At 45.4% G+C, this 12424-nt stretch overlaps 2 protein-coding genes across 2 annotated transcripts; both read left to right on the top strand.

Annotated features, from left to right (window-relative positions):
• The first annotated feature begins 3236 nt into the window (after positions 1 to 3236).
• Positions 3237 to 7782, top strand: LOC136543638 (uncharacterized). The gene is made up of 8 exons (XM_066536025.1): positions 3237 to 3399; positions 3603 to 3850; positions 4340 to 5083; positions 5165 to 5310; positions 5740 to 5947; positions 5995 to 6285; positions 6700 to 6846; positions 7402 to 7782. The coding sequence occupies exons 1-8, from the start codon at positions 3237 to 3239 to the stop codon at positions 7780 to 7782; spliced, it is 2328 nt and encodes a 775-aa protein (XP_066392122.1).
• Positions 7783 to 8920: 1138 nt separating this feature from the next.
• On the top strand, positions 8921 to 11263 carry LOC136545587 (9-beta-pimara-7,15-diene oxidase-like). Its single transcript, XM_066537598.1, has 2 exons — positions 8921 to 10155; positions 10388 to 11263. The coding sequence occupies exons 1-2, from the start codon at positions 9232 to 9234 to the stop codon at positions 11015 to 11017; spliced, it is 1554 nt and encodes a 517-aa protein (XP_066393695.1). The 5' UTR covers positions 8921 to 9231; the 3' UTR covers positions 11018 to 11263.
• Positions 11264 to 12424: the final 1161 nt, after the last annotated feature.

Genomic DNA, 12424 nt, shown 5'->3' on the forward strand with positions numbered 1-12424 from the left:
GACAACTTACTAAACCGGAATTGGAGTGGAGATGCCAATTGTTGTTTTTGCAACAAGGAAACAATCCAACACTTATTTCTTCGATTGCCTTGTGTTAAACTTTCAAGTTACATTTGGTTTACAATTTTTGGGTAAATTTGACTATGCAGAAATGACATGATTTTTGACAACAAAAGATTTTGCAGGTTATTTTTAGGAGCACTTACTGGACGCGTTTCTAGGCCATTCTTCAGAGAAAGTACGACCTACCGACTTTGAGATGGACATGTCATATACTAGAGATGGCGGCAATGGAGATTTTCGCCAGGAATGGATGGTTGTCTTCTTAGACTTGATGTTTAGTTGGCGGCTATTGTCCTTTTGTGTCGCTCTTTAAGAACATGTTGTTTTTAGTCTATGTATGTTTTTTTAATAATGAATGATCGTGTGCATAACTCATGCATATACCAAATAAAATTCCTTTTTTTTCAAAAAAAAAATCAAGTCCCACAAGCCGATGCATAGATTACAGGAGGTTACAGGCAGCGAACTCTGTTCTTGTTCGGCTTCTTTGAATCACACGGTTCGGTGTGACATTGGAGCTGCCCTAAGGGCATCTCTAACATTGAAGATATAATTTCCCTCTACTATAATGCTCTATATGTCAGGCTGTCTGCACGAGACAATATATAAACTAAAGCTACCATTCGGCTACTAACCTCGTGCCTTGGTTATTATTGTTGTGTAGCAATTCTCCAAACCTGTCTAGACAACTTAATGTTTTGGTCACTCCTGCCACCTGATTTTTGCTCATACATTTACAATACCTTTTAACTATAGTTACAAATAATTTATTACTATATTTATAATAATTTCTTTAGTGTAATTTATTAGACAGAGTGATGTAATTTGTGGAGAACATAACTTTTGTTTCGCATAGAAATATATGTCAAATTTTTAGAAAAAATATAAATTATTTCTATGGATTATAGATATCAGAGAAATATATATCAAATTGTTCACAAATGTCGCTCGATGGCCGGCCGCTGAGAAGGGGCCGCCAGAGCCGGGTCAAGGGAAGCGTCGGATGGTTCTCCACAATTGAAGCATATGTTATCATTAACTGTATTTGGTGTCTTTGGTGCGTCATTCTTCTGTGGAGCATTGGAGACATTATTCCTCACAGGAACATTGTTGACTTGTTGCTGGCGCTGAGCTAGTGCCATATACTAGTGCTGCTGCTGTGCACGCTGTGGTTGCTGATTGCGATTGACCAGACTAGACTGACCTTGATAGCGCTGCTATGGGTAAGCTTGCTGAGGAGCAGTGCAGACACTAGAGTTACTGATGTGACCACGCCCACGCCAGCGTCGGGGACCTCTCCAACCACCTCGGCGAGTTCTCCGACCACCTCGGCGATCTCTCCGACCACCTCAGCGACCTCTCTGACCACCTCGGCGACCTCTCCGACCACTTCACCGACCTCGGTGTCCTCTCCGACCACCTCACCAGCTGATACACCACTCCAAGTCCCAACTGGACCAATCACCCGTAGCCGCGCCCGAAAGATACAGCAAGAGGTGCACGCGCTACTTTGTGAATTTCAATTAAACATTGATGGTAATTTCGAGCTACCTAAGTCGTGCATGTTGTTATTACTCAGGTTCTCTGAGAAGGAAGACAAGGATACATCAAGGATGGATCAGAGAGAAGAGCTACGTTCGAGTCAACCCAGCATGATAGAACCATACAGAAGAAACAGTCATATTTTTTTGTCTCCCCAAAGGCTATGAAGGAAGGAGTTATGACCAAAACATTAAAGACTGCACCGAAGCCCAGAAGATGCGCGGAAACTGAAGACCACCTCGTGAATGATCTAGGCCGATGACCTCCCACCTCCCAACCTGGCTTCTTCAGTTCACATCTATCTTAGAAACTTCTCATAGTATAAATATTACCTCTAAGCTACTAGAAAAGGACTTTTGGATGATTTGCTAATTCCAGTGATATTATAGCCGAGCTGCCGAGTGCTTACTCAAACCCTTGTTCTTCCTTGTTCTTCCTGGACTTGTGAAGAGATTCCTCTGGGATCCACTAGTTCGTGCTTTGCGGGTTCCAGTACAGTTGTCCCGCCTTGTGCGGATTAGCTCCGGTTGTGGTTCTGCGGTCGTTTGGAGATCGAGTCGAAGTCTTCGTGGTTTCGGTGCCTCTCTCCCCATCGGCTGGTCGCATCCAACCTTGGCCAGGTATAAAGCTAGTTACTCCACTGTTCTTCAGCAAGTTATCCTTTTATTTTCCCCGGCCTTGTTGCAAGTTATCTTGATCATGACCTACTGTCGTGAAGATTGGGCCAACTCCCGTACTAAAATAGTTCAGTACCTATCATCTGGTATCAGAGCTTCGGATTGACACAGTAGGTCTTGCCGTCATCCACATCGTTATCCTTGTTTAATCTACTTCATATATTTGTTTTTTTCATATCCTATAGTCCAAAGCCACACAAAAAAATACCTATAACCATTTCACGGTACTGTTACGTGTGTTTTGTGTTCATCGAATTGCTAGTCACCGCCGTTTATATATATTTTGAGTTGTTTCGTTCATTACCGCTGTCAGTGTTATAAAAAAATAGATCAAAAAAGGAAAGATTAGTTAAAAAAAGAGAGAGAAGTGAAAAGAATTTGAAGGATCTGTGTTGCGGTGTATTGCTGAAAATTTCAGTTTACATATTTGAGTTGGTGGTTATCTTATTAGCAGCAACGTCGTATCTTTGAGCACATCAAACCACTCGGTTGGCAGTACCGTAGCCATCGTTGTTAGCCACCTATAGCCCCACCAAAAACCTGAACCGGGACGTTCGATTCGTAATCCTTACGACCTCTCTACCATCTCCGTTGAAGCTGCCACACCAGCACTGTCACGGTCCTTGAGATCAGGAAAGAACTTGGATAAGTAAAAGGTGAGATCGAGTGTTTTCATAAATTTACCTAATCCATTTTTTTCTTGCAACTAGTCTAATATGGCAGGATCCAATTTGAGTATTCATGGTGGAAACCATGGAGATGGGGAGCCCCCTGTCTCACGGGCTGAGGTGCGCCACATGGCAAACTCGCTGGTGGAGGCGATGGAGAGGATGCTTGATGCTCGCCTTCCCGTGGAGGGAGGCCGAGGGCCACATCGTCGTCATGAAGAAAATCACCAAGAGAAGTTTGGTGATGAGAATTCTGGTTTTGGCCATGGATTTGATCGCTTCAGCGATGGCCATGGAGGACATGGTGGTGGTCGTCGTGCTAATTTTGATAATCAGCGTGGTGGCCATCGTGCACATGGACGACATGTATGATTTGAAGATGAAGAGTCTGAATACAATGATCATGAAGGATCTTATGATGATGAAAATCCTTTTGCACATGGCGGAAGGTTTGAGCGACGTCATCACCATCACCGATGTGCTGATTTTGAAGATAGGAATCATCATCGTGGTCGTCGTCATAGAGATGACCCAGACAACATTGCTCGAGTCAAATTGAACATTCCAAAATTCACTAGGAAGGAGAATGCTGATGAGTATCTTGAATGGGCTGAGCAGTGTAATCAAATCTTCAGGGTACATAACCTTTCAGATCAGTGCCGTGTAAATCTTGCTTCAGTGGAGTTCTCTGGATATGCTCTTACTTGGTGGAATCAAGTACAAGAGAATCAACTTGAATTGGGTCTTGGTTATATTAATACATGGGAAGAGATGAAGCGAGTGATGAAAAGGCGATTTGTGCCTTCGAGCTATCAGCGTGATCTCAGAAACCGGCTGCAAATGCTAAAGCAAGGGAAGAGAACAGTTGATGAGTACTATAAGGAGATGGAGTTGCTGTTGGTACGGGTCGGGATCAGAGAAGATGCAGAGTCAAAAATGGCAAGATTTTTAGGAGGACTCAATGAAGAAATTTCTGGTTTTGTTGAGATGTTTCCCTACCGTACCTTGCAAGATCTAGTTGATCAAGCTATGCGTACGGAAAGGAAAATTCAGCAAGAGTCCCACGGAAAATCATATGGCAGTCATTCCATTGCTGCCCCTTGGCGCAAACAGCATTCCAGTATGTCTTTGGGTGGAGGACGATCTCAAGGAGCTGCAGCTAGATCTTCTCCATCAATTGCTAATTCAAAGATGGCGGCTTCCACAGCGTCATCGCCTGCAAATCAATAGTGGTTTGCTGCAAATTCAGCAGCCCCAACCGTTGCCTTAGGTGCCGCTTCTTCTACTCGAAGCAGAGAAATTGTATGCCATAAGTGTCACGGCCGTGGGCACATTGCTGCCCAATGTCCAAGCCGTAGGACCATGTTGCTAAATAAGAAAGGTGAATAGGAATCAGAAAGTGATCCAGAAGATGATGGACCAATATTTGATGAAGAAATTGAAGAGGACGCGAGTGAAATTCAGCCTGATGAAGGAGATCATAATTGTTTTATTTCTCTTCGTGTGCTTAGTGTTACTGCTATCAAAGAAGAGAATAATCAGCGGCACAATCTTTTTCACACCCGGGGCATGATCAAGGACAAGTTGTGTCAAATCATTGTTGACAATGGCAGTTGCAATAATATTGCAAGTCGAGAATTAGTTGAAAGATTGGGACTAAAACAGCGGCGCCACCCTTCTCCATACAAGATGCAATGGTTAAATGATTGTGGTGCGCTATGTGTAACAAATATTGTGATTGTTTCCTTCTCCATTGGGCGGTACAATGATCATGTGGAGTGTGATGTGGTTCCAATGGAAGCATGCCAATTGCTGTTAGGAAGGCCTTGGTTATTTGATCGTGATGTTCAGATCTTTGGAAGAACCAACAAGCTGTCTTTCATGTACAAAGGAGAGCGAATTTCTTTGCTTCCTTTAACACCGGAGGAAATTTTAAAGGATGATCTTAAGAAAAAACAGCGAGAGAGCGAGAACCACCTACGAGTGGCCCACAAAAATAGTGAGGGAGGGATTCCAAAGCCAAATAAAACCCCACAGCTTCAAAGAACCAAGACACCAGGAAAAGAGGATCTAGTTATGATGGCTAGGAAAGAGGATCTAAAAGAATTAAGTGAACCCAATGCCATGTTCTTCGTACTCCTGTACAAGGACACTCTTCTTTCTACTAACAACTTACCCTGTACCCTGCCAAGTGTTGTCTTTGATGTGTTACAGGAATATGAGGATGTATTTCTGGATGAAATGCCAACGGGACTACCACCTAAGAGAGGAATCGAACATCAAATTGATCTTGTGACCAGTGCTTCACTTCCAAATTGTGCTGCCTACCGCACCAACCTGGAAGAAACCAAGGAGATTCAGTGACAAGTGGAAGAATTGATGAGAAAAGGGTACGTACAAGAAAGTCTGTCACCTTGTGTTGTTCCTGTCCTTTTAGTGCCTAAGAAAGATGGGTCTTGGCGGATGTGTGTGGATTGCCGAGCAATAAATAACATTACCATAAGGTATAGACACCCCATCCCTCGGCTGGATGATATGCTTGATGAACTTAGTGGTGCTATCATATTCACTAAAATTGATTTAAGAAGTGGATACCACCAGATTCGCATGAGAGAAGGAGATAAATGGAAAACAGCCTTTAAAACAAAATTTGGGTTGTATGAATGGTTGGTAATGCCTTTCGGGTTAACCAATGCACCAAGTACATTTATGAGATTGATGAATCATGTGCTTAGAGATTTCATTGGCAAATTTGTTGTTGTTTACTTTGATGACATCTTAATTTACAGCCAGTCTCTTGATGAACATGTTGAACATATCCAATGTGTGCTTGCCGTCCTATGTGAACAGAAATTGTATGCTAACCTTGAAAAGTGCACCTTTTGCACCGACAAGGTAGTCTTTCTTGGATTTGTTGTTACAGGACAAGGAGTGGAGGTAGATGAAGAAAAGATCAAGGCTGTACGGGACTGGGCACCTCCACAGAACGTGAGCCAAGTAAATGCTTCCTTGGACTTGCTGGTTTCTATCGGCGGTTCGTGAAGGATTTCAGCACTATTGCTGCACCAATCAATGAGCTAACAAAGAAAGAAGTGCTTTTCAAGTGGGGAGAAGCACGACAGAAGGCATTTGAAGAATTGAAGATGAAGTTAACAACAACTCCAGTCCTTGCACTCCCAGATTTTGGTAAGTCATTTGAAATAGAATGTGATGCAAGTGGAGTTGGGATTGGAGGTGTGCTCATGCAAGAACAAAGGCCAATTGCATACTTCAGTGAAAAGCTAAGTGGTCCAACTCTAAATTATTCAGTTTATGATAAAGAATTATATGCTCTTGTTCGGAGTCTGGAAACTTGGTGGCATTACCTTTTTCCTAAAGAATTTGTGATACATTCAGATCATAAATCATTGAAACACCTTAAAGGACAACTAAAACCGAATAGAAGACATGCAAAATAGTGTGAATTCATTGAATCATTTCCCTATATTGTCAAATACAAGAAAGGAAAAGAGAATGTTGTAGCAGATGTGTTGTCTCGACATCACACTTTGCTAACCCAACTTGACACTAAGATTCTTGGATTAGAAAGCATAAAAGGTTTATATACAACTAATTCATATTTTGCTAAACCATATTGCAAGTGTCGAGATGGCAAAGGATGGAAAAACTTTCATGTGCATAATGAGTTTTTGTTTCGAGCTAACAAACTATGTATTCTAGATTGCTCTGTTCGAATTTTACTTGTGCAGGAAGCCCACACAGGAGGACTCATGGGCCATTTTGGCGCCAAGAAGACAGAACAAGTCCTTACTGACCACTTCTTTTGGCCAAAGATGAGAAGAGATGTGGAGAGACATGTTCTTCGCTACGAATCATGCCACAAAGCTAAGTCTCGTGTGAATCCTCATGGATTATACACTCCTCTACCTATCCCTAGTGTGCCTTGGGAAGATATCTCCATGGATTTTGTTCTTGGTTTACCTCGAACCAAGCGGGGAAGGGATTCCATCTTTGTTGTGGTTGATTGTTTTAGCAAAATGGCACATTTTATCCCATGCCACAAGAGCGATGATGCTTCACATATCACTGAATTGTTTTTCAAAGAAATTGTACGACTACATGGAGTGCCACGAACCATTGTTTCTGATCGTGACACCAAATTTTTGAGTTACTTTTGAAAAACTTTGTGGGGAAAACTTGGAACACGGTTGCTATTCTCTACGACGTGTCATCCACAAACGGATGGACAAATTGAAGTTGTGAACCGTACTCTATCAATGCTACTGCGAGCTATCCTCAAGAAGAACTTGAAACTTTGGGAAGAAAGTTTGCCACATGTCGAGTTTGCATACAATAGGGCAGTACACTCGACCACTAAATTTTGTCCATTTGAAATTGTATATGGGTTTAAACCCACTGCTCCCATAGATCTTTTGCCTTTACCTATGCAGGAACGTGTAAACTTTGATGTAAGCAAGCGAGCCGAGTTTGTCAAGAACCTTCATGATAGAGCTCGGACAAACATTGAAAAGATGACAAAGATGTATGAGAAGCACGCCAATAAAGATCGAAAGAAGGTGCTATTTGAACCAGGAGACTTGGTTTGGGTGCATCTACGCAAGGACAGATTTCCTGAACAACGCAAAAGCAAGTTGCAAGCCCGACCTAATGGTCCATTCAAAGTGCTACGCAAGATCAACGACAATGCTTATGAAATTGATCTGCCTAGTACTTATGGTGTGAGTACCAATTTTAATGTGGCCGACCTATCTCCATTCTTTGGATTGGAAGAGTCGAGGACAACTCTTTTTCAAGAGGGGAGGATGATGTGACCACGCCCACGCTAGCGTCGGGGACCTCTCCGACCACCTCGGCGACCTCTCCGACCACCTCGGCGACCTCGGTGACCTCTCCGACCACCTCACCAGCTGATACACCACTCCAAGTCCCCATGGGACCAATCACCCATAGCCGCGCCCGAAAGATACAGCAAGAGGTGCACACGCTACTTTGTGAATTTTAATTAAACATTGATGGTAATTTCGAGCTACCTAAGTCGTGCATGTTGTTATTACTCAGGTTCTCCAAGAAGGAAGACAAGGATACATCAAGGATGGATCAGAGAGAAGAGCTACGTTCGAGTCAACCCAGCATGACAGAACCATCCAGAAGAAACAGTCATATTTTTTTGTCTCCCCAAAGGCTATGAAGGAAGGAGTTATGACCAAAACATTAAAGACTACACCAAAGCCCAGAAGACGCGCGGAAACTAAAGACCACCTCGTGAATGATCTAGGCCGATGACCTCCCACCTCCCAACCTAGCTTCTTCAGTTCACATCTATCTTAGAAACTTCTCATAGTATAAATATTACCTCTAGGTTACTAGAAAAGGACTTTTGGATGATTTGATAATTCCAGTGATATTGCAGCCGAGCTACCAAGTGCTTACTCAAACCCTTGTTCTTCCTAGACTTGTGAAGAGATTCCTCTGGGATCCACTAGTTCGTGCTTTGCGGGTTCCAGTACGGCTGTCCCGCCTTGTGTGGATTAGCTCCGGTTGTGGTTCTGCGGTCATTCAGAGATCGAGTCGAAGTCTTCATGGTTTCGGTGCCTCTCTCCCCGTCGCCTGGTCGCATCCAACCTTGGCCAGGTATAAAGCTAGTTACTCCGCTGTTCTTCGGCAAGTTATCCTTTTATTTTCCCCTGCCTTGTTGCAAGTTATCTTGATCGTGACCTACTGTCGTGAAGATCGGGCCAACTCCCGTACTGAAATAGTTCAGTACCTATCAGTTACTCCCTTGCTATTGCCCATAGAACTTTCTCTTCTTGTCCTCCATCTGACGGCGCTTTATCTCTATAACCAAGGCCTTGTCTACTGGCTGCTGGAAACTGGCGCCATCAGGATGAGGTAAGGCCTGGGTGGCGGAGGGAGCAGCGGCCGGCCTGGGGGTGGGGACGGAGGGAGCAGGAAAATCGCATGCTGAAGAGAGCAAAACAACCGGTTGTTGGAGGGAGGCAAACAACCGGTTGTTGTGCAGCGATGGTTGTTATTTTACGAGAGCGCATCAACTGCTACAACTTTTATTACGAAATAATTTTCCATCAAGTTCGAAGTGCAACTGGGCCAGCTGCATCTAGTGGAGTACGCGTCTACTAGTAATTCACTGTAGTTCTGGTCTGTGACTTGTTTATAGGAGCCAACTCGTACGCCTACGAGAGGTTCTTCTCCACGAAATCTGAAGGACGCCACAGTTTGTGTGATCCTCCTATTCAGCAATCATGGAGATCAGCGGAACCTCCGCCCTGACCATCTTCCTGTTCCTCGTGCCACTGCTGATCCTTGTATCATCCTTGAGAGCCAACTCCAACTCCAGCTCCAAGAAGAGGCGGCCACCAGGTCCACGGGCGTTCCCCTTGGTGGGCAGCATCCACCACATGCTCACCTCGCAGCCACAGGCCGCACTCTGGGACCTCGCCGAGAGGCACGGGCCGGTGATGCTCCTGCGGCTGGGGCAGGTGGACACCGTGGTGATCTCCTCCCCAGCCGCGGCGCAGGAGGTTCTGCAGGGCAACGACCTCAGCTTCGCGTCGCGGCCGAGCCTCCTCTCCTCGGAGATCATCTGCTACGGCCACCTTGACCTCGCCTTCGCGCCCTACGGCGACTACTGGCGCGCGCTGCGCAAGCTCTGCGTGCTCGAGCTCCTCAGCGCGCGCAAGGTCAGGCACTTCGCGCCCATCAGGGACAGCGAGACCATGTCCCTGGTCGCCGAGATCCGCGCCGCCGCCGCCGCCGACGGTGATGGGGAGGAAGCTGCTACTTTTAACCTCGGCAGGCTGCTGGTGTCGTGCACCAACTCCATCACGGGGCTGGCGACCTTCGGCGACGGCTGCAGCGGCGAGCGCAAGGAGCAGTTCCTGTCGGCGATGGCTGTGGTGCTGAGCCACGCCTCGGGTTTCAGCGTCTCGGACCTCTTCCCGTCGCTGTGGTTCGTGGACGTCCTGACTGGGACGAAACGCCGGCTGTGGAGGGCGCACCGGCAGCTGGATGAGCTGTTCGACAAGATCATCGAGGAGTGCGAGGCGAGGTGGAAGGATGAGTCTGCAGCTGCAGGAGATAATATTCTGAGCATCATGCTGAGGGTCCGGGACAACGAGGAGTTCGCCTTCCCCTTCGGCAACGCAAACATCAAGGCCATCATAGTGGTAAGTCTAAGTCCTGCTCTGTTTTTTCTCCAAGCAGCAAGAGGATCACCATCCACTGCCCACTCCGGCGGGGTCACCGCTGCCTCCGCCTAGCCGCCGTCTCTCTTGTCCCCGCCGCCTGGCCTGCCTTTTTTTCTAAATAAAAAATAGGGGGTAGCTGATCAAAATATTTTTTCCAGCAAAATTATCATTTTGATTGCTGTTTGTTTTTCTATGAATTATGTATGTGTAGGATTTATTCATAGCAGGGACAGAGACAATTTCGTCCACTGCCGAGTGGGTCATGTCAGAGCTAATCAGACATCCAGAATCCATGGCGAAGGCACAGGCAGAGGTTCGGACAGCTTTCAACAACATCATCCCACAGCACCACGAGTCTCACATGGACGCGCTACACTACACGAGGCTGGTGATCAAGGAGACACTGAGGCTTCACCCGTCCCTCCCCCTCCTCCTGCCCCGTCTCTGCCGGAAGACCTGCGACATCGGCGGCTTTGAGGTCACCGAAGGTTCTAGGGTGATGATCAACGCGTGGGCGATGGCGAGAAGCCCCGAGTACTGGGGCGACGACGCCGAGGAGTTCAGGCCGACGAGGTTCGAGAACAGTGTGGCTGACTATCAGGGCACGGAGTTTCAGTACCTGCCGTTTGGCAGCGGGAGGAGGATGTGCCCTGGCTCGGCGTTCGGGATGGCCACGCTGGAGCTCGTCGTGGCGCGCCTCCTCTACTACTTTGATTGGAGCCTGCCGGGGAAGATGCGGCCGGAGGAGCTCGACATGGAGACGATAGTTGGCGGGACAGCCAGGAGACGCAACCAGCTGCACCTTGTGGCGACTCTGCATGATGTTCCTGTCCAAAGTTGAAGGTCTTTCTTTACCGCCGAGTCTTTGGTGGTCTTGTCCGTTTCATGTGTTGGTTAGTGTGGAAACAAAGCATTCAAGGTTTCAGTGCATCACAGATGTTGGCGTTGCAGTTGTGGAAATGATCCGGAGATGCATGCATGTCTTCTCTTTTCGTTTGGATGTCTATGTGGGAATGATATTGTAACATGGAGTAATTTGTTGGTGTAAAGAAAATGTTAATGTTTGTTTTGTGAAAGAAACAAAAGAGTCGACTACACTTCAGTTCAACCTGTACAGTAGGAACACAAAAGTGCACACTAGAAACACACTTTATTTCTGCATCCAAACTAACGTTTAAACTGAATTCAGGAATGCATGATAGACGAAAGATCATATACTGTGTTTTTTCGTGATCCGTCAGTAGGTAGAATCGACCTGCAACTCATCCACGGCATTGATTCAGGGACAATCAGCGAATCTGCTAGCAAAACAAGAAAGTAACACATACCATAAACTAACCCAATTTGATTTCATTATTGATTCCCGTATTTCATCCACTGCATTGATTCAAACAAGAAAGTAACCAAAACAAGATCATTGTTTTTTATGTGGATTATTTGAATCAAAGTACTGGCTTTATGTCCCTTTTAATTGATTTAACAAACGATCCTTCTCAGTACTGTAGTTTGTGGCTTGAGTAAATAACGACAGGACGACACCCGTCATCATAGCCGGTTCGTGTGTGTTACAAACTGGAAGTGAGACAGTGATAAGTGGAGTGTGGTACCTGGTGTCTTGGATAAATTAGCAGTGGTGTATCGCCACTGTTTCGCCCACTAAGTAGTAGGGATTTTTTTTTTTGACATTATGAATAGGGCTATTGTCATATTCCGTGAGCTTGAGGAAAACAGAGAGTAGCTCTGTTTGTTCCCTCTGTGTTTACTCAATAGTGGCAGTTTATGGGTGGCTACTTGGTGTTAAGACTCGAGAGGCTTCAAAAATTTGGAGGAACCCATCTGTCCTAGGTGCTCCAAGGTTAGTATTTTTTTTTTTGAAAAGAACTGGAGGGGTTTGCACCCCTACAGCAATGCATTAAACAAAAGAATAAGATACAGAGCTACGGTCTCTTAAAACAAAAACAAAAATAAAACAACAAGGAAAAGGGTAAGACACAAAGGCAAAGGCAAAGGCAAAAGGTTAGCCTAAGAGACAAAAAAAAGTTACAAGAAATAGCAGTACAAGCACTGCTAGAAACCTGGCTACGCTAGATTGACAATCCATTGTTCAATACGTGGGTAGTAACTCCTTTTCGCCCTTAGAAGAGCTGAAATTCATTCCTGAAATTGCTCTTAGCAAGTGGGATACTTGGATTTTCTTGCCGAAAGATCAGGTCATTTCTTGCCTTCCAAATTGCCCAGCACATCAGTA

Source organism: Miscanthus floridulus, chromosome 3 (genome assembly GCF_019320115.1).
Source record: "Miscanthus floridulus cultivar M001 chromosome 3, ASM1932011v1, whole genome shotgun sequence".
Lineage (NCBI taxonomy): Eukaryota > Viridiplantae > Streptophyta > Magnoliopsida > Poales > Poaceae > Miscanthus > Miscanthus floridulus.